Source organism: Dama dama, chromosome 18 (assembly GCF_033118175.1).
Source record: "Dama dama isolate Ldn47 chromosome 18, ASM3311817v1, whole genome shotgun sequence".
Classification (NCBI taxonomy): Eukaryota; Metazoa; Chordata; class Mammalia; order Artiodactyla; family Cervidae; genus Dama; species Dama dama.
The window spans coordinates 40515331-40536447 of NC_083698.1; the positions used below are offsets into that span (position 1 = coordinate 40515331).

General features: G+C 36.8%; 1 protein-coding gene across 3 annotated transcripts in view; it reads left to right on the top strand.

Moving 5' to 3' along the window:
• MAGI2 (membrane associated guanylate kinase, WW and PDZ domain containing 2) overlaps positions 1-21117 on the top strand; it is a 1418975-nt gene that overhangs the window by 913225 nt on the left and 484633 nt on the right. For all 3 annotated transcript variants that reach the window (XM_061165155.1, XM_061165157.1, XM_061165156.1), the window contains exon 4: positions 3345-3560. In XM_061165155.1, coding sequence (XP_061021138.1) covers positions 3345-3560 — 216 coding nt within the window. The remainder of the gene's footprint in view (positions 1-3344; positions 3561-21117) is intronic.

The window sequence follows — 21117 nt, forward strand, 5'->3', positions numbered from 1 at the left end:
CCCCAAGGCCAAACTTGCGTGTTACTTCATTTATCTCTTTACTTCCTACTTTTTCATTCTACTCCCTTATGGTGAAAAAGGCATCTTTTTTTGATGTTAGTTCTGGAAGGTCTTGTGGGTCTGCAAAGAACCATTCAGCTTCAGCTTTTTTGGCGCTAGTGGTTGGGCATAAACTTGGATTACTGTGGTGTTGAATGGTTTGCCTTGCAAAGGAACCAAGATCATTGTCATTTTTGAGATTGCACCCAAGTACTGCATTTTGGACTCTCTTTTTGGACTATGAGGGCTACTCCATTTCTTCTAAGGGATTCTTGCCCACAGTAGTAGATATAATGGTCATCTGAAATATATTCTCCCATTCCTGTCGATTTTAGTTCACTGATTCCTAAAATGTCAATGTTCACTCTTTTTTTTTTTTTTCCCTCGATGTTCACTCTTGCCATCTCTTCTTTGACCACCAGTTTACCTTGATTAATGGACCTAACATTCCAGGTTCCTATGCAATATTGTTCTTTACAGTATCAGACTTTACTTTCACCACTACATGCACAACTAGGCATCGTATGTACTTTGGCTCAGCCTCTTCATTCTCCCTGGAGCTACTTCACCACTCTTCCCCAGTAGCGTATTAGACATCTAGTGACCTGGGGGGCTCATCTTTCAGTGGTTGCTCAGACAGTAAAGAATCTGCCTGCAATGCAGGAGAGCTGGTTTCAATCCCTGTTCGGGAAGATCCCCTGGAGAAGGGAATGACTACCCACTCCAGTATTCTTTCCTGGAGAATTCCACGGACAGAGGAACCTGGTGGGGGCTACAGTCCATGGGATCGCAAAAAGTTGGTCACAACTGAGCAACTAACACTTTTACTTTTCTTCAGTTCAGTTCAGTCGCTCAGTCATGTCCGACTCTTTGTGACCCCATGGACTGCAGCACGCCAGACTTCCCTGTCCCTCACCAACTCCTGGAGCTTACTCAAACTCACTTTTCTTAGTAATATATATATTGAGAAGCACTAAAAAATCAGAGCACTGCTTAAAATTATACTACTTATTGGAACATGCAGGACTATTTACTACTTACATTATATTTATTATATAAGAAGTTAAGTGTTATGATTTTATAGGAAACACAGCAATATACTAAGAACTATGCTAGATCTTTTGGGTGCTATAATACAGTTATAGTTCATAGACTTCTAGGGAACAACTAACAGTTTTTGTTTGCTCAGAATTTGGCGAATGCATTCAAAGGTCTGATTCATTTGAAATGCTCTAAATCAAATTAGAAAGCAACCTTTAGCAAAATATGCAATATCCACTTTGCAGACTTCTGTTTATAAGTTCTACATGTTTAAGAACCACTTTACATGATAATTTTCTTTTCTGCTATTATTCTTAAAACTGTGAATATCTGTGAAAATGAGTAACAGTGTCAGTGGCTTGCTGGCCTCCAGAACCATCACTCACTTCATGCCAGCCTGAAGTTTACACTGCCATTCAAAAGGGGAGTTTCACAGTTTATGAAGCTCTTCCTCCTACATCCTTACTTCATCATCACAACAACCCAGTTGGACACATGTAGTGAATGTTTGTGATTTCTGCCTGTCCAGCATCTCAAGGCCCTTCCTGTCCCGGGCAGAACCCTAATATACGATGGATGAAAAAGGACTCTAGACTCTCCCGTGAAATCTAAGGAGGGCAGTCCTCCTCAGCAGCTCAGGGGCTCTCTTGTGCCTGTGGTTCAGCCAATGAAATGACCTTTCCTGAAAGTTTCCCTGGAAAATGAGTAAAATCAGAGCTCCTGAGAAGAGTTTGAGTTCATTCCCACCAGGGCAGCTGCCACTGAGGGTTGTGCCTGTGGTAGTGGGATCTGCTAGGCTTCAGAGTCCAGGGCCAGCACACACAGCCTGAGTGTCCAGACAGAACTTCTTTGTTTCTGCCCATCTTCCCCAAGATTTTCCAGTCTCTTCCCTCAAGTAGCCAACTCACATCTTCTCATCCTTATCATTTTTAATTTAACTAGAGTATGTTTTAGTTGTTTGCAATTCACAATACAGGTGATTTTAACAAGTATTGCCATTTCCAATATATAGATGAGGAGAGTGAGCCTTACTGAGTTACTTGAATTGTAGTTGTGTAGAAACTACACATCTAGACCCCATGACTTCTACTTAAGGATTGTTTCTTTCACACCACACTGTCCTCCCAGTTGCCTTCAGTGGCATCTGCAGGTAGTGAGATGGGTTTTCCTCTGTGTCTCTTTGTTTGAGTGCTTAATCCTATTTCCCGTTTTAATGCTTACCTGCTTACTGTCAAATGTGCCTAGACCCTTGAGCATCTGGAAGACAAGGATTGCATTTTAGTCATCATTTTCTCTCAGAGGTATCCTGGAGTGCTTGGGTTCATAGTTAATGCTAAATAAAGACTCCAATGAATGAGTGAGCAAAGATGTGCATAAACTATTCAATTAATTGAAAACACAATTATGGGTTTGAAGTTGATGCTAAAAGTTTAACACTGATCTTTTTAAAAAACACCATTATATTTTTTTGCCAATCAAAAAATTAAACTATTTTTTAGAAAGTAATTTGCCTTGAATATATATGGATATTCACACAGTAAGCTCATATGCCATGCCAACTATTTGCCAGGCTCTTATTACAGAGATACACAGGAATTAGTGTCCTCTTTAAGAAGCTTCACAGGCTGATGAGGGAAACAAATGATTCTGTAGCTGAGATCATGGAGCTGTGGGAAAAAGAGTTGTGGTAATCTGAAAAACGATTAGAGCAGCAGGCCCACTGTCAGCAGTCATGGGAACTACTAAAACGGCAGGGAGATACAGCTCTGGGCAGGATGCTGTGCACATCAAAGACAACAGCCAGAGCCCTTCGAAAGCTGGAGAAAAGCAAAGTGTGTTTGTGCCTTTCCAGAATGTTGTCAGATTTGCTTAAAAAAAAAATTACCTCTACTCTTATTCAGATATAATTATTCTTAAAAAATTATAATAAAAACTTGTTATCAAAAATTGTTGATTAATTTGGAATTGCTGTGTGCCATATGAATAAGTAAGACTATATTTTGATTTGGCACTAAGGTGAAATAAAGATAGATCTATATCTTTCCTTAAGCATTAAAGCCCAATACAAAAGAAGCAACAAATTCATGTATTAAAAACACAAAAGGCTATCAAATGATATATTTGTATGTATATAAAATATATATATATATATATTATGTATACAAACTAGGATCCACATTTGTTAATAAAATTTCCATTCTTTACATATTATGCACATCGGTAGGAGAAATGCTTAACTTCATAATGCTTTGTATTGTTCGCAGACAATTACTACGGTACCCCAAAGCCTCCAGCAGAACCAGCACCATTATTATTAAATGTAACAGACCAGTTACTTCCTGGAGCCACTCCAAGTGCTGAAGGAAAACGAAAGAGGAATAAATCAGTGAGCAACATGGAGAAAGCAAGCATAGAGCCTCCTGAGGAGGAAGAGGAAGAGAGGCCTGTGGTCAATGGAAATGGAGTAGTGGTAACACCAGGTTAGTCATTTACATTTGTCATAGGTTCATCAGTTCTTCTGGAAATAGCTGAATATATGTTATATCTGTGTTCAAATATATGTAGTTTATTCATATATATTTTTTCACATTTATTTTCAAATGTGTGTGTGTGTGTGTGTCTATATAATGTTTACAGTTATCTTCCAGGAGAAGATCATGATGTCAAATGGGAAGGATATGATTCTTGTGTCTGAATTTATTAGTTTAAATTTTGATGTATCTCGCAGTTTATTCAACTTCCTCTATTTCTGGTTTTACTCATAAAATTTTAGTGGCAATACAGTGAGTAGTTTGGGGCTTCCCTGATAGCTCAGTTAGTAAAGAATCCGCCTGCAATGTAGGAGGCCTAGGTTCAATTGCTGGGTTGGGAAGTTCCCCTGGAGAAGGGAAAGGCTGCCCACTCCAGCATTCTGGCCTGGAGAATTTCATGGACTGGGTCCCAAAGAGTTGGACATGACTGAGAGGCTTTCACTTTCAGTGAGTGGTTTAAATCTTAGAAGATGTTACAAGTCATGAATACGACTGTATCACATTGTGAAATTTTTTTTTGTTAATTAGTATTAGATATTAATTAGATATAATTATCCTTATAAACCTTACTATACTTTCAGCTCTGTGAATAGAGGTTGTGTCATGTGATTTAGTTAACAGCGTCAATGAATACAGTCCACACAATAACTGGTAGTTACAAAATGCCCATGTATTTATCCTTCCACCCTTATCACACAATCCAGCAATTTGGAGAAAGCATCTTCACAATTGATATCATGAAGGCAATTACCTTGAACAAGGGAAAAATATGATCCCTTTAATTTATCATCTGTCATATCCCTATATAAAAAATATTAGACAGATATAAAGTGTGTTTGTGCAAGGTATGCATTTGCAATTTTCTTATGCTTATTGCTAATGTAGTACATAGATTTTTCATAATCTTATTCATACTTACCAAAACTAAACTATGACATTCTCTTTGCCTATAATCTTGGGAAAAGTTTCTAAAGTTTTGTTTTAATTATTTATTTGTTAATAATGGCATATCATTATTTTAATGGACATTGAAAATCTAAGAGCTGTGTTAAAACCATTGAAAACAATGTTAACACATGTATCTTACAAACATTATTCTTAAGATATTTCCTACAACTACTTTGATGTCTATACTTTTTACTTATCACTGTACTGCTTCTATAGCAACATATTGTTTGAATTTTCATGCCCAATTATTTTTTATCAAAGAAAAGTTTCATAAACCTATTTTTACCTTCATTTTCCAATGTAATACCTGTACAAATGTTCTTCATTAAATATAAGGAGACCAAACATTCAATATGTGTCAATCAAGGTATAAAACCTTAGAAAATGGTTTCATTTTGGTTAATATACGAGGATAACTTCCGCTATTAATATGTTAGTCAAAAAATTATTCTCTGACCCCAGCAATTGTTGATTTCTGGGTACAAATGCTAAAAATCACTGTAGGTACATAATGTAATTTATTTACTGTAAAATGATCTGATAATTTTCAAGTACTTAGATACCATCTCTTTTTTTGAGTCTGAAATGTTTCTGTCAAAATATTTACTTTTCATCATGTAATGGATTTAAATTAAGTTGATAGGACATAGTTTCCTTAGTTGAACTTTGATGTGAAAAGCAAAACAATTCAGCTAAATGGAAGAAAATAATCACAAAAGAAGCAGGAGTTGAATGTCAAAGAGCAGTTATAGGATTTCTTACTGATTAAAACCTTATAGCTAAAAATGTAAAATATATGGCCTTGATAAGGCCCAAATCATTGATTTCTGTTCCATTTATACTCTGTTTAGGGCAAATCAAATGAAACATTCTGGACATACAAATTCTCAGACTAGAAATTTATTTTAACTTGAGGGTATAGTGAATCTGGAAAGCTCTATCCCCTTGTATTCATACCTTAGACATGAGAAATATTTTGTTTTGCTTTTTATGACTAGGACATTTTTAAGGGTCCAGGTAAAATGGACTGATTTGAACTCTTCTTAACCAACACTTGCCTTGTGACTGTCTCTGGATGTCTGAGCCTGAAAATAATAGAAAACAACTATGCAGGCCAGCTTCAGGATATCTGGGTAGTCAACAGATGCCGCCAACAGTGCCTCTGTGAACCTCGTGTAGCAAGTGGTCTTATACTACTTTTTCTTTCTCATTATGGGATTTGAAAGATAGAAAACAGCCCCAAACCAGAAAGTTGTTTCATCATCCTTTATTAGAAATCCTTTGACAAGTCCCTTTTTTGAAGGGTCTCTGTTTTTCTTCATGTTTATCCAAGGGAGTTTTTAAGATAAAATGTTTCAAGAGGGATTTTAAGGTAAAACTTCTTTGAATCTCATTTGAATCTCATCACCATTTGAACCTCACCAACTCTTCACCATTTGACACTCATCACATTTTTTCCAGTACAGGGTCTTTGTTGTGCCTTTGTCTTCTCCCCATACACATTCATTGGGTTCAGGACACTTCAAATAATATTGAGAAAATTGTTGCTTACATTTTAGTTAACACTGCCCTGTAGGAGCCTATAATAGTAATTAATATCAGGCCTCAGTATAGAACATAAATAATATAATTAATGAGATTAATTTGGAAAAGGAGAAAGTTTACTGAGGTAACTTTATTCCATTACAAGTAAAATTGATAATATTGGTAATAAATAATATTAAATAATTAACTTCTTTTTTATTTTATCATGTCCTAGGAGCTCCTTAACCTCATTATGTGTATCAGTTCATTTATTTCTCTTATAGTCTTATTAGTTAGATGCTGTTTTACAGATGAGGACTGAGGTACACTACAGTTAAATAACTTGCCCTGTAACTGGAATTCATATATAGGAAATCTGGATCCAGAACCAATACTCTTAACTGCTGTACTATGCTGAGTCTTATATTAATATTACCAAATAGAAGAATAAATACATTTCTTAACAATCTGTAAACACATGCCTACTACCAAGTCCAAGCTCACTCTGCTTGCTGTAGGACAGGCCAATGAATCTGAGAGATAAGGTGTTAAGGCAAGGAAAACAACTTTATTTGGAAAGTCAGATGACTGAGAAGATAGCAGGCTAGCACCTCAAAATAACCATCTTATTGGGATCTGAACACCAGGCTCTTTTATAGACCAGAGAAAGGGGAGGTGAGGAAGCAAAGCAAAAAGACCATTAATTGTTCCGTTGGTCTGTATTTCTGCTTATGTGCCAGTACCATACAGTCTTGATGACTGTAGTTTTGTAGTATAATCTGAAGTCAGGAAGATTGATTCTTCCAGCTCCATTCTTCTTTCTCAAGGCTGCTTTGGCTATTAAGGGTCTTTTGTGTCCATATGAGTTGTGAAATTTTTTGTTCTAGTTCTGTAAAAAATGCCATTGGTGATTTGATAGGGATCGCATTGAATCTATAGGTTGCCTTTGGTGGTACAGTCATTTTCAGAATACTGATTCTTCAGGAACATGGAATATCTCTCCATCTGTTTATATCACCTTTGATTTCTTTCATTAGTGTCTTATAATTTTCTGTGTACAGTTCTTTTGTCTCCTTAGGTAAGTTTATTCCTAGATATTTTATTCTTTTAGTTGTCATGGTGAATGGTATTGATTCCTTAATTGCTCTTTCTGATTTTTCATTGTTAGTATATAGAAATGCAAGTGATTTCTGTGTATTGATTTTGTATCCTGCAACTTTGCTAAATTCACTGATTAGCTATTAGTAATTTTCTGATAATATCTTTAGGGTTTTCTATGTGCAGTATCATGTCATCTGCAAACAGTGAGTGCTTTACTTCTTTACCAATCTGGATTTCTTTTATTTATTTTTCTTCTCTGATTGCTGTAGCTAGGACTTCAACAACTGTGTTGAATAATAGTGGTGAGAATGGACACCCTTGTCTTGTTCCTGATCTTAGGGGGGAATGCTTTCAGTTTTTCACCATTGAGAATGATGTTTGCTGTAGACTTATTATATATGGCCTTTATAATGTTGAGGTAGGTTCCTTCTCTGCCCATTTTTTGAAGAGTTTTAATCATAAATGGGTGCTGAATTTTGTCAAAGGCTTTTTCTGTATCTATTGAGATTATCATAGGGTTTTTATTTTTCTATTTGTTAATATGGTGTATCACATTGACTGATTTGCATATATTGAAGAATCCTTGCATCCCTGGAGTTAACCCAACTTGATCATGGTGTATGAGCTTTTTGATGTGTTCCTGAATTCTGTTTGCTAAAATGTTGTTGAGGATTTTTGCATCTATGTTCATCAGTGATATTGGCCTGTAGTTTTTGTATGTGTGTGTTGTCTTTGTCTGGTTTTGGTGTCATGATGGTGGCCTTGTAGAATGAGTTTGAAAGTGTTCCTTCCTCTACAATCTTTTGAAAGAATTTCAGAAGGATAGGCATTAGCTCTTCTAAAAGTTTGATAGAATTGTCCTGTGAAGCCATCTGGTCCTGGGGATTTGTTTTATGGGAGATTTTTTATCACAGCTTCAATTTCAATGCTTGTAATTGGATTGTTCATAATTTCTACTTCTTCCTGGTTTAGTCTTGGAAGATTGAACTTTTCTATGAATCTGTCTGTTTCTTCCAGGTTATCCATTTTATTGCCATACAGTTGTTCATAATAGTCTCTATAATCCTTTGTATTTCTGCATTGTCTGTTGTAACCTCTCCTTTTTCATTTCTGATTTTGTTGATTTGATTCGATTCTTCTCTGTTTTGCTCTCGATGAGTTGGGCTAAAGGTATGTCAATTTTGTTTATCTTCTCAAAGAACCAGCTTTCAGTTTTATTAATCTTTACTATTCTTTCTTTCATTTCTTTCTGCCCGATCTTTATGATTTCTTTCCTTCTACTAATTTTGGGGTTTTTTTCTTCTTCTTTTTCCAGTAGTTTTGGGTATAAAGTTAGGTTGTCTATTCAGTGTTTTTATTGTTTCTTTAGGTAGGATTATATTGCCATAAACTTCCCTCTTAGAACTTCTTTTGCTGTATCCCATAGGTTTTGAGTTGTGTTTTCACTGTCATTTGTTTCTAGAAATTTTTTTATTTCCCTTTTCATTTCTTCAGTAACCTGTTGGTTATTTAGAAATGTGTTGTTTAATCTCCATGTGTTTGTGTTTCTTACAGTTTTTTTTTTCTGTAATTGATATCTATCCTCATAGCATTGTGGTCAGAGAAGATGCTCGATACAATTTCAATTTTCTTAAATTTACTGAGGTTTGATTTGTGACCCAAATCAGGTCACAAATCCCCAGGTCTATCCTGGAGAATGTTCCATGTTCACTTGAGAAGAAGATGTATCCTTCTGCCTTTGGATGGAATGTCCAGAAGATATCAGTGAGATCCATCTCATCTAATGTGTCATTTAAGACTTGTGTTTTCTTATTAATTTTCTATTTTGATGATCTGTCCATTGGTGTGAGTGGGGTGTTAAAGTCTCCTACTATTATTGTGTTACTGTCAGTTTCTTCTTTTATGTCTGTTAGTGTTTGTCTTATGTAATGAGGTGCTCCTTTGTTGGGTGCATAGATATTTACAGTTGTTATGGGAAATATTGCAAACATCTCCCCGAAAAGCAAGCCTCAGGCAGGGGATGTGTTAATTTCTTCCTTCCTGCCATCCACAGGTGGATGGGATTGAACAAAGACACTTCAGTTTAAACAGTCAGGCAGAGGAGCAGTGTTCTCTGAGACAGATCATTCTGTATGATTATAATAACACAAGCAACGAAAAGCAAGTCAAACAATTCCAACATGGAGTCAGAATTGGCTTTTTCTCTGCAATATGACCACTATTTTACTTGTACATCATTAAAGAAGGAATAATAAGTTTCAACCTACTAAATGCTTCTTTTTTTTTTTTTTTCATTTCTGTAAATCATGTAAAAGGTAACTCATTTCCTTCTTTGGATATAAAATATTTCTAGCTTTTTATATATATAATATTCTTTATCTATGTATGTCTGACTCTTTGCAGGTCCCATGAACTGTAGCCTTCCAGGCTCCTCTATCTATGGGATTATCCCAGCAAGCATACTGGAGTGGTTTACCATTTCCTCCTCCAGGGGATCCAGAGGAGCCTGGCAGGCTACAGTCCATGGGGTGGCAAAGATTTAGACATGACTTAGTGACTAAACAACAGCAACAGCGATTAAGTACCAAACCTACTAGTCTTTAACCCCTTATATACTTCAACATTCAGAAAACTAAGATCATGGCATCTGGTCCCATCACTTCATGGCAAATAAATGGGGAAACAGTGGAAACAGTGTCAGACTTTATTTTTTTGGGCTCCAAAATCATTGCCGATGGTAATTGCAGCCATGAAATTAAAAGATGCTTACTCCTTGGAAGGAAAGCCATGACCAACCTAGACAGCATATTAAAAAGCAGAGACATTACTTTGCCATCAAAGGTCCGTCTAGTCAAGGCTATGGTTTTTCCAGTAGTCATGTATGGATGTGAGAGTTGGACTGTGAAGAAAGCTGAGTGCCGAAGAATTGACGCTTTTGAACTGTGGTGCTGGAGAAGACTCCTGAGAGTCCCTTGGACTGCAAGGAGATCTAACCAGTCCATCCTAAAGGAAATCAGTCCTGGGTGTTCACTGGAAGGGCTGATGCTGAAGCTGAAACTCCAATACTTTGGCCACCTCAATGAGTTGACTCATTGGAAAAGACCCTGATGCTGGGAGGGACTGGGGGCAGGAGGAGAAGGGGATGACAGAGGATGAGATGGCTGGATGGCGTCACTGACTCGATGGACATGAGTTTGAGTAAACTCCAGGAGTTGGTGATGGACAGGGAGGCCTGGCGTGCTGCAGTTCATGGGGTCGCAAAGAGTCAGACACTACTGAGCGACTAAACTGAACTGAATTGATACTTCACGAAGGTGAACTGTTTTCACTGTGGAAATAAAGGTTTTAGAGTCTTCAGTTTACTCCTGTTACAGTCTTGATCTTTACTCCTTTGAAATGTAGTTTGTAGAATTATATTTCTTTTGCTTTCATACCATATGTATATAAAGTCAATGACCACTTTTAAATAGGTAATCAGTCAATTAAGTTTTACTGACATCAATGAATATTCACATACTTGAATATTTATTTTATTCTGGTTTCCCTCTATTTATTCAAAATTGCATTGCAGAAATGTTTCTTTTTCTGATGTATGTCACTTTGGTGATGGAAATCAGTGTAGTTCTACCCTTAGAAATTTAGTTTTATCATTTTAAGTAATAAACATTACAAAAATAAAATAAATAATGACAACTTTCCTTTACTGAATGCATATTATGTACAAGCTATATGGGATATATGTTATCTCTAGTCCCATAATCACAGTATATTTGCTTAATAAATGAGATGCTGAAATTTACCTTAAAGTACTTTAGTAAGATGATGATAGCACAGTTGAACTCTGAACCCAGGGAAACCTGAACTCATCCTTTTCCATCATATTTCCCTGTGTTGTTAACTACGCTGAGGACAAAGTGACTCCTGACCTCTGTAACGTAAATCACAGTCCTGTAGTTCAGTGTACTCCATCTACATTGTATTCCATTATATTTGTCCTTCAGAAAGTTCATGGAAGTGACATTAGCTCTAATGCTTGCAAGGATGATACCTCCTTATATCATCTTAGAGAATTTGTCTTTAAAATGCTATTTAAAATTCATATGCTCAGGAAACCTTCCCTTGCCATTAACCTCACCTTATGTTCAAACATCTTTATCTTGGTAGAGGTGATATTCAGCCCTGTGGCTTCAAATACTTAGATTTATCTGCAGCCTTCATTTCTCCCTTGTGTTCCAGGGCCATATTTCTAACTACTGCCCATGGACTACACATACACCCCTCCCCAAGTATTGCTTCAGCAACTTAAATGAGCATTCCACTTTAAACTCTTCTCCTAAAAAACAAACAAGCAAGCCAACTCACAAAGCTTCATATTGGTTTTCTCTAAATCTGCCTCTCACCCAGGCAGTTCAGAGTCTGATACTTTTCTCGCACCTGCTGGATATGCATTATTAGATTAAAAAATAATAGGAAGATCACCGGGCCTTTAGCTTTTATCTATCCCTTCCTTAGCCTTCCTTAGATCACCGCCTTATCCCCTCATTTGGGGAACAGAGTCACCTAACTTGGGCTTCCCGGGTGGCACTAGTGGTCAAGAACCCGCCTGCCAGTTCAGGAGATATGAGAGACATGAATTTGATCCCTGGGTTGGGAAGATCCTCTAGAGAAGAAATGGCAACCCACTCCAGTCTTCTCGCCTGGAGAATTTCATGGACAGAGGAGCCTAGTCCATGGTGTCGCAAAGAGTCTGACACAACTGAAGAGACTTAGCATGCACTCACATGTCACCTAACCGACCTCCTTTCCTATAGGCGCCATTCCTGTCAATTTCTCTATTACTCTTCAATCAATTAAATGATTTTGAACCAGCATTTGGTTACATATCCTTCTCAAAACTTGGATGAGCTTCTGTTTCTAGTACTTAAAACTCTTTGGACAACCGCCTACGTCCTCCCACACTTGACTCCAATACCTGTTATCTTTGGTTCCCCCCCCTGTCTTCTCTTATCTGCATCTCATACTCAGAAAACACCTTCACTTATCTGACAAGCCTTTCCACATTCAAACCTACTATTATTCTATTCACAATTCAATCAAATGTTTATATTCTCTGGTAATCATTTGTTGACTCTCATGATGAAAAACTGAGACTGTCCATTTCTGAATTATTGAAGTCCAGCTTACACTTCTCATTCATTTAGAAGATACTGGTTAGCCTGGTCCTTGTAGGTAACTTTTCATAATGTTCATGTCTGTCATTCCCTCATACTTTGTAAATGTTACCAGGACAAGGATTATCTCTACTTTTTTGTTTGCCTATGTTAGTGATTAGTATATATCATTAATTATTTCAAATTCTTGGTAAATATTTATTTTTGCAGTCAACCAAACCTCTTGAGAATGTCAAAGCTTCACTATATCAACATGATTAGATTTATTTTATGCTCATTTTCCACTGTTCCGTGTCTTCAACATACCGTGTTTCTAAGTTTGAAAGATGTGAGGATTCATGATCTTTTTTTTTTCCAGTGAAACTTTTCTGAAGAAAAACAAGTCCTGTAAACAGTAGGGTTTGGCTTGGGTTAGGCCTAATTGTGTTAGGCTTTCTTAGATTTCTTTTATTTCATGAATTATCTGCTCAACTTTTCCGGAGAGTAATTCACTATTATATTGTAGCTTCCCCTCACCAGTGATGAGTAAGCCTAGTGCAAAGAATTAGAAATGCACATATATTTTAAAGGCAGCTAAGTCTCTCTGTTAATACACACACACTTACAATGCCAGGAGGAACAGGGCCCGTGAGAGCTACCTTCGCCAACAAAGGGAACACAGTATGTGTACACAGAGCTGCCTTCTCCAGCCCCCCACGCCTGCAATTAGTGCAAATGAACTGCGTCTCCCAGAGAGCAAACACAGTGTCCCTTATGTGATCACCGAGTGTCCTCAGCAATGATCTCAGTTCACCATTAGGGACCCGCATCCAGGTCCTGCGCTGCTTGGCACGCTGACTGTGCATGCACCATCAGTCCTGGTTCTGTGAATGAGGTCCTGTCACTGTCAAAAGAATTATGTCCTCCGTGGTGAATCTCGCTGTTTTCCTGTGAATAATGGTGCACTCTGAAACCACCCCAATGCCTATCCCCTGCTTATTTTTGTGTGGGTTCACAGAGACTGTGATGTGTATATCCACTCAGATCTTTATCTCTCTCTCTTTCTTTTTTTTTGGCAGGGGAGGTTTGATTGTATTATTTTGTTCCCAAACACAGTACTGGGTTACCTCCCCACTGGAGGGGCAGATTTCTAGAGCTGTTTTAAATAGTTAATTTTCAAAAACTAGATATTCTATTTGTTAATAAATCTTTTCTTAAAATGATTATTTGAATGTGAAAGCTGCCCTAATTGAAAAATGCTCCGAGTATCCACATATGATTATAAAGTAACAAGATAATCTCTTTAGAGTCTGTAGCTATGAACTTTAGTAGTAACTGTAACTATACCACTGTAAACAAACATGAAATCATGATTAATTTCAGGGATGTCATTTTAAATGAAGGCAGACTCACTTTGTGATTATTAAACTGAAAGGGAAGTACTATTTGAACCTCTTCATGCCCAAAGACTGATTAAGCAACTTTGGAATCTTTGCACTCAACCTTTTGTAGAGTTTTTTTTTTCTGCTTCTCTTAGTGTTTATGTGATGTATATGAGAGAGCGATTTGATACATGAAGGAGGAATGCACAGCAGGAAGGAACATGGTCACACTGGGGTTTGTAAAGCACACACAGAAAGCCTGCAGACTACTTGAAACGTTTGTGTCTTCAGGTTCTCCAAGCATTGTTAAGAGTCTAAGCTTATTTCTAGTCATGGTCATCCATTCTCTCTAGGTTTGATATTCACCCTGTAGTCTATTTTCTTATCTCATATTTCTCCTCATGGATGTGTTTATCAATTCAGTGTGAAATCTTTGCTACTTTATTGTCAGACAAAAGTTGCTCTAGTTATTTCTGACTGAAGGCTGGTCTTTGACTCTGAAGAGGGAAGGTCTCTGGATTAAGGTCTCTCTGAGCACTCAGGAATAAAGGGATAGCACCTTTATCTTTTATTTTCTAATTGACTTGTTGTTCTCATGAAAAAATACCTTGACTCCAATTTGACCCCAAAGAATGGCACCTGAATTATCAAGATCAAGATTGAATAAAGTCTTCTGCCTTTTCTTTCAGCCCCTTTGATGTTCCTTAAACTTCAGAAGGGGGTGTTTCATGCAGTACTAATTTGCTGATTTTTGTCAGAATTTTGAAAGATCTGAAAATTATTGTACATACATGTCCTATATTTTAGTTCATATCTTGTTTTGGTCTTTGAATATTTTCAATACTTGTGTCAACTTCTCTCAGCCCAAAGTTGGTTGAAGATTTAGGGTGCTTGTTTCTATATGATAAATCTCTTCAGAATTCATTACATTATGAAAACCATGCAGCACACATAGTTTCAAAGATGTGAAGACTCATTTTATTGCCATTATTCCAGTCTGCTTTTATTAAAATGTTAAAAATTAGAAAGAAGAATATATACTAATTAAGGCAGCACTTCTTCTTCCTTGTCAATGGAAAGCAATTCCCTCTACTAATCTTTTTAGTAATTCTTCCCAATTTAGCTTTTTATATACCCAAATTTTTCCTGTCATCTTCCACTCATACACCTTGCATTTTTCTATTTTCATAATTCCTCATATTGTTCTTTTAGTATTTCAAAGAATGTGTAACTAATTTTGGATTATAGATGTAAATGAAAAATAATTTTGAGACATTGAATATGCTTTCTTATTAATTCATATTTCCCTGACTGGCCTCCTAAGTAGATGAGATCCAATTTGGTTATAGACATTACAGGTACAAAGTAATCTCTTTACAGGATTGGGCATTCCTGCTCCCTCAGTTGATACATCATCTCAAAAATCAGCATCATAGTTACTCATACCCTAACTTACCCTAATTCTATTTTATTCTAGGCTTGTCTTTCTTTCATATTCTCAAATATTAAAATTAAATATTAGTTAAAATATCAGGAAAAAATACACTTTTTATTTTATTTTATTTTATTTTATTTTTACTCTTTTTTTTTTCATTTATTTTTATTAGTTGGAGGCTAATTACTTTACAATATTGTAGTGGTTTCTGTCATACATTGACATGAATCATCCATGGGTTTACAAGTATTCCCCATCCCGACCCCCCCTCCCACCTCCCTCTCCACCCGATTCCTCTGGGTCTTCCCAGTGTAATACAGTATACTAACGCATATATATGGAATCTAGAAAGATGGTAACGATAACCCTATATGCAAAACAGAAAAAGAGACACAGATGTACAGAACAGAATTCTGGACTCTGTGGGAGAAGGCGAGGGTGGGATGTTTCGAGAGAACAGCATCGAAACATGTATATTATCTATGGTGAAACAGATCACCAGCCCAGGCTGGATGCATGAGACAAAGTGCTCGGGCCTGGTGCACTGGGAAAAATACACTTTTTAAATTGCCACAGTGTTTAAGGGCCACCCTTCCTCATTCTCATACCATACATAAAAAGAAATTATAGGGCTTTGTTTTTAATACTTAAAAACACTTTAGGAGAACTAAGGAATCAGAAAAATACCAACCACAAGTCAGTAATCAGTGTGCATAGAAACACCTCAGAAAGAGCAGAAAATATAGCCACCTTTGCTTACGGGATTGCTGGAGCACTGGGAGTAGAAACAGGAGAGAAACAGCTTTGCACTATTTTTCTTCTCTGTACTTTTGGATTAGGTCCCAGTGCATGTTTTACTACATCAAAAAAGTAATTATTTTTTTTCTAAATGATGAGTTAATATTCACTAATCCTTCAATGTGCAAATATTTTGGCACCCATATTATAATTCTTCTTCTCATTTGAGGAGGTTAGGAAAAGCAAGGAAAATTGACAAGAGCGCTGTTTGAGCAGTGAGCTAGGACGTTGACTTATTTCAGTCAACTGACTGCATAGAATGCAGGTGACCACTGCGTGACAGCTTCCTTTCTGAAGGCAGAATGTCCTCCATTTTCACAATAGAAAATAATAGGATGGCCATATGAAAAATCAATTACAATGATATTTTTCTCCTGTCCAAGAGTTAACCCTAAAATATTCATTTATTTGCAAGAGCCTATATTTCAAATTCCAAAAACTTCAGCTTCTAGCAGTAAAGCAAGCATGTTATGACAGCCTCCACTCCATCCTTCCCTTATGACAACACAATAAGACTTTATATCAACCTAACAAACATGCTTTTTGATGAGACTGCCAAGTTTGCAGGAAAGTAAGGAAAATCTTCAAGCCCCACCACTTGCCCACTATGGTCACTACTAAAAGTGAACAAGAGTCTGGAGCTGTCTATTAGATTTGAAAACCAAGCTTACCCTGAGTCTATAAGGAGAAAGCCTTGGACTAATATAAAATAGAAGAGCTGTGTCTCTGATTCTGATTTTAATCAGTACCCTCAAAGGTACGAAAGCCAAGTTCATACCTCAGTAGCAGTCCCTGACACCCAGCAAAATCAAATGTAGAACTCTGCAGGAAAACATACAGAACTTTGAAAAAATGTGTGATTTCTGAAGATTATTTTCCCTCCTTTAAATGAGTTAACACCACAGCAAGTTTCAGCTGAGGAAGAAAAGCTCAATTTGTGCACACACCTTTTAAAGAAGATATGTTAGCTTTATGTGTATCTTTCTTTGTTAAGAAATTGCATTGTTTTTTGAAACACCTGTCTTAAAAATCATACGAAATTGACAATACTTATTGTTTCTATGGGGAGAAGCCATTTAAGTTGCTTGACTGATTCAACTCTACAGTTTATTTAGTGTTCTGTGTAGTATAACTCACATATAAAAATATGTAACTTTTACTGAACACCTACTATGTTCTGGTAGTTTACTGTTCTACACAATATGTATACATGTCTTATCTAATCCTTATGTAATGTAATGTTACTCCACTTAAGGAAATTGAGGCATGAACAGAGTGAGTGAAATAATTTGCCCAACAGCACACCGAGAAGGACAGATCCAAATCTCATCTGAAGGACAGATTCAAAACCCAATTGCTAAGACAGCAGCCTTAGCGATTATATTCTACTGCTCCGTGTGGAGTGTTTATTGCTATCTGAGAACAGTTAAACAAAAAGAAAAAAATAATCTCAAATTATTCCTGTTCTCTTTCCTTATATGCTACAAATATGTTCCTCAATCATTTTTCCCTTTATATGTCCTCTAATCATGCTTATTTCCAAAAAATAACATAAAGACAGGAGAAAAAAAGTTACTAGATTTATTAAAATTTGTCACAGAAACTGTTAAAAATATAAATCACAGAGCTCTCTCAGAGGGTAGAGCAAGTTTTGAAAATTCACATTTTATGACTATTCAAAGAAATAAAATCAACAATTTCCTATCTGGCTTTAAAATATTATGTTCCCTTATTTCAAAGGAAGGCAATTACAGAAAGCTGAACATTAACTATATGCACAGACCATGCCAAATGAAAATATGGATAAGGTATAAAATAGGCAATCTTCTTAAAATGTTTTATCTTGGTTTCTGATTATCCTTTAATAAAACTCAGTAGGGACATTCAAAGCCATAGTATTCTGATTTATTGTTAGCCTTGCATCCTAAAGGCAATGTGCTAGATACTGCTAGAGCAATAAACATGTAGGTAAATGGAATGACCACTATACATATGTAGTATCAAAACCTTCGACTGGACCAAAACTATGGAATTGATGTGAACTGTACTGAATGCAAAAAGGCATTCATTTAACTCTTCCCATTAAATGCTGCTTAGTCCCTGTTCTGTGTACAGATCTTTGAGCTCTTCTGAATATCTTATGGTAAGAAAGAAATTATTTGCTGAATCCAAAGAAATTATATTTAATTCTTCACAGAAATAAAATTATACACAAATCTTGTTTTTTATAGGTCATAGCTTTTAAGACTGTATATTATCAACACCTATGCATATCTCAAAGTTTCCACAGAATTTCTAGGAAATACAACAGTCCTAGTCAAAGGGAAATTTTTTTAAATTATTGTCATTCTCTAAAAATAGATATTCATTCTTTATTGAAATGATTTTTGTTTCTATTGTTAGGGCAAAAATAAACCCCTCCTCTGGTTTGCAAGGCATCTAATGGACCTAGAAACTCAAAATGAAATGCTCAAAACTGCCAGTGTTTGATAAAGTCTGTTCACTTGAGCAGGAAGCGTCTCAGGGGAAATTCATTTACATATCCAAAAAATTCATGTTTGGATTTAACAATAAAGCCATGCTAAGAAATGTGTCATGGAAGTTTAAAAGGGCAGTTCTATATGGCCACTTCCTAATCAAGAAATACTTTCAAACCACTATGAAAGAAAAACATGCATGGGGTTATTTGCCTCTTTCTCCTTAGAATTTAAATAGTCTAAGGTTTATAAGATTTGACACATAGGAGATCTGTGTTAGGGCACATTTGGATGCATTTAATTTTAAGCTAAACTTCATGAGAGGGGAAGAATGTTAGCAAGAATGGCTACACATATGCCTTGGTAAAATCTGTTCTTTCCCACCCCTAATTACTAAAAGTTTATTATGGCGATACATCCAGACAATGGAATATTATTTAGTGCTGAAAATAAATGAAATATAAAACTATTAAAAGACATCAAACAAACTTAAGTGTGTTTTACTAAATGAAAGAAGCCAATCTGAAACAACTCTATACACTATATGAGTGAGTGAGTGAAGTCGTTCAGTCGTGTCCAACTCTTTGCGACCCCATGGACTATAGCCTACCATGCTCCTCTGTCCATGGGATTTTCCAGGCAAGAGTACTGGAGTGGGTTGCCATTTCCTTCTCCAGAGGATCTTCCCCACCGAGGGATCAAATCCGGGTCTCCCGCATTGTAGGCAGATGCTTTACCGTCTGAGCCACCAGGGAAGTCCTATACACTATATAACATTCTGGAAAAGGTTAAACTATGGAGACAGTGAAAACGTCAGTGGTTTCCAAGAGGGGTGAGAGGGATGAAAGCAGGGCACAGAGAATTTTTAGCGCAGTCAAACCACCCTGTATATTTCAGTGGTGGCTATGTGTCATTATACATTTGTTCAGACCCATAAAATATACATGGAAAAGGCAATGGCAACCCACTCCAGTACTCTTGCCTGGAAAATCCCATGGACAGAGGAGCCTGGTAGGCTGCAGTCCATGGGGTCGCTAAGAGTCGGACACGACTGAGCGACTTCACTTTCACTTTTCACTTTCATTCATTGGAGAAGGAAATGGCAACCCACTCCAGTGTTCTTGCCTGGAGAATCCCAGGGACAGGGGAGCCTGGTGGGCTGCGGTCTATGGGGTCACACAGAGTCGGACACTACTGACCTGACTTAGCAGTAGCAGCATAAAATATACACCACCAGGAGTGAACCCTGTTGTAAACTATGGACTTTGAGTGATAGTGATGTCATTGTAGTTTCGTCAGCTGTAAAATGTACCATGCTGTGGAGGATTAGCAATGGGGGAGAAAATGCATTTGTGTGGTCAGAAAGTATGTTGGAAATTTCTGTTCCTTTCTCTTAATTTTGCTGTGAACTTAAAATTGATCTAAAATATAAAGTCTATTTTTTAAAAGTCCATTCTGATCTTAATGGGTACTTTCTCAGTTATTTATATAATATTCAACATATCTGATTTTTTTAAATATCAAGCCAGAAGAAAGACATATTATCTAAAATATAATGAAGTTAAATTCTACTCTCCTTATTAAGCAGGGAAACAATTGTAATGTAGCATGAAACAATAATTTATAGTCCCAGACAAGATAAATATCGGTTCAGTGAATTGTGAGATAAACTTGCCTATATACTGTTTAATGAATTTAATTGTGTCCTCTCCCTCCAACATTCATATGTTTAAGTCCAGACCACCAAAATCTCAGAAAATGAACTTATTTCCTATTTGGAAATAAGATGAGGCTATCTTAACTAAGTAGTAGTAGTAATTAGTTCTACTAATAAAATGGTAGATCAGTAGAATGGGCCCCTGACTGAGGATGACAAGTGTCCTTCAAAAAGGGAAATTAGACAAGTATCCAGGGAGCATACCATATGAAGATTGGAGTTATGTTGCTATAAACCAGGAGATAATCAGAAGCCAGCAGAGAGGCCTGGAACAGACCCTCCTGTAGCACCTTCAGAGGGAGCATAACCTGCTGGTGAACACTTGTTCTAGGGTTTCTGTAAAAATAAATTTTTATTAAGTCATACAGTTCTGTTCTATTTTGTTATCACAGGACTAGCACACTAATACAGACAATTTGAACCACAGTCTCCTTAACTGCCCACTGCTTAGCCCAGTTCTTAGCAGTTAGCAAGGTCTCAACAAATGCTTAATTAATGAATTAATGCAATTTTCCTGGTACATAAGGTAGGACATATGATGTCAGTTTCTTTCTTTGCTGACTGTTACGTAACGGAGATTCTCAGAGAGCTGCCGTAGGTACTCTTGTTTCCGTGTGTCCGGTCACCTCCCTAGAATATTGTGTGCAGCTCTTTTGGGCCATGGAGTATCCCCCACTAAATCACTGTGGTAGGACTCTGTTGAGTATCCCTCACTAAGTCACTGTGATAGTACCTATGTCATTATCCGTTGTGAGGAAACACGTCCTTTCCACCCCTTATGTTGTCTTGCGTATCAAAGAGGGTACTTAATTTGTACTCCACCAGTTCCTTGACTTATTCTGCCCAAAAGAGGTAGAGTGACTTCTCTGAGTGGTACATCTTTGAAGGATAATTCTGGGCCTGCTTTGCTGAATTCCTCTTTTTTTTTTTTTTTAAATCCCTCTGAATATTCTGCATGGCTCTTCCAGAAACAG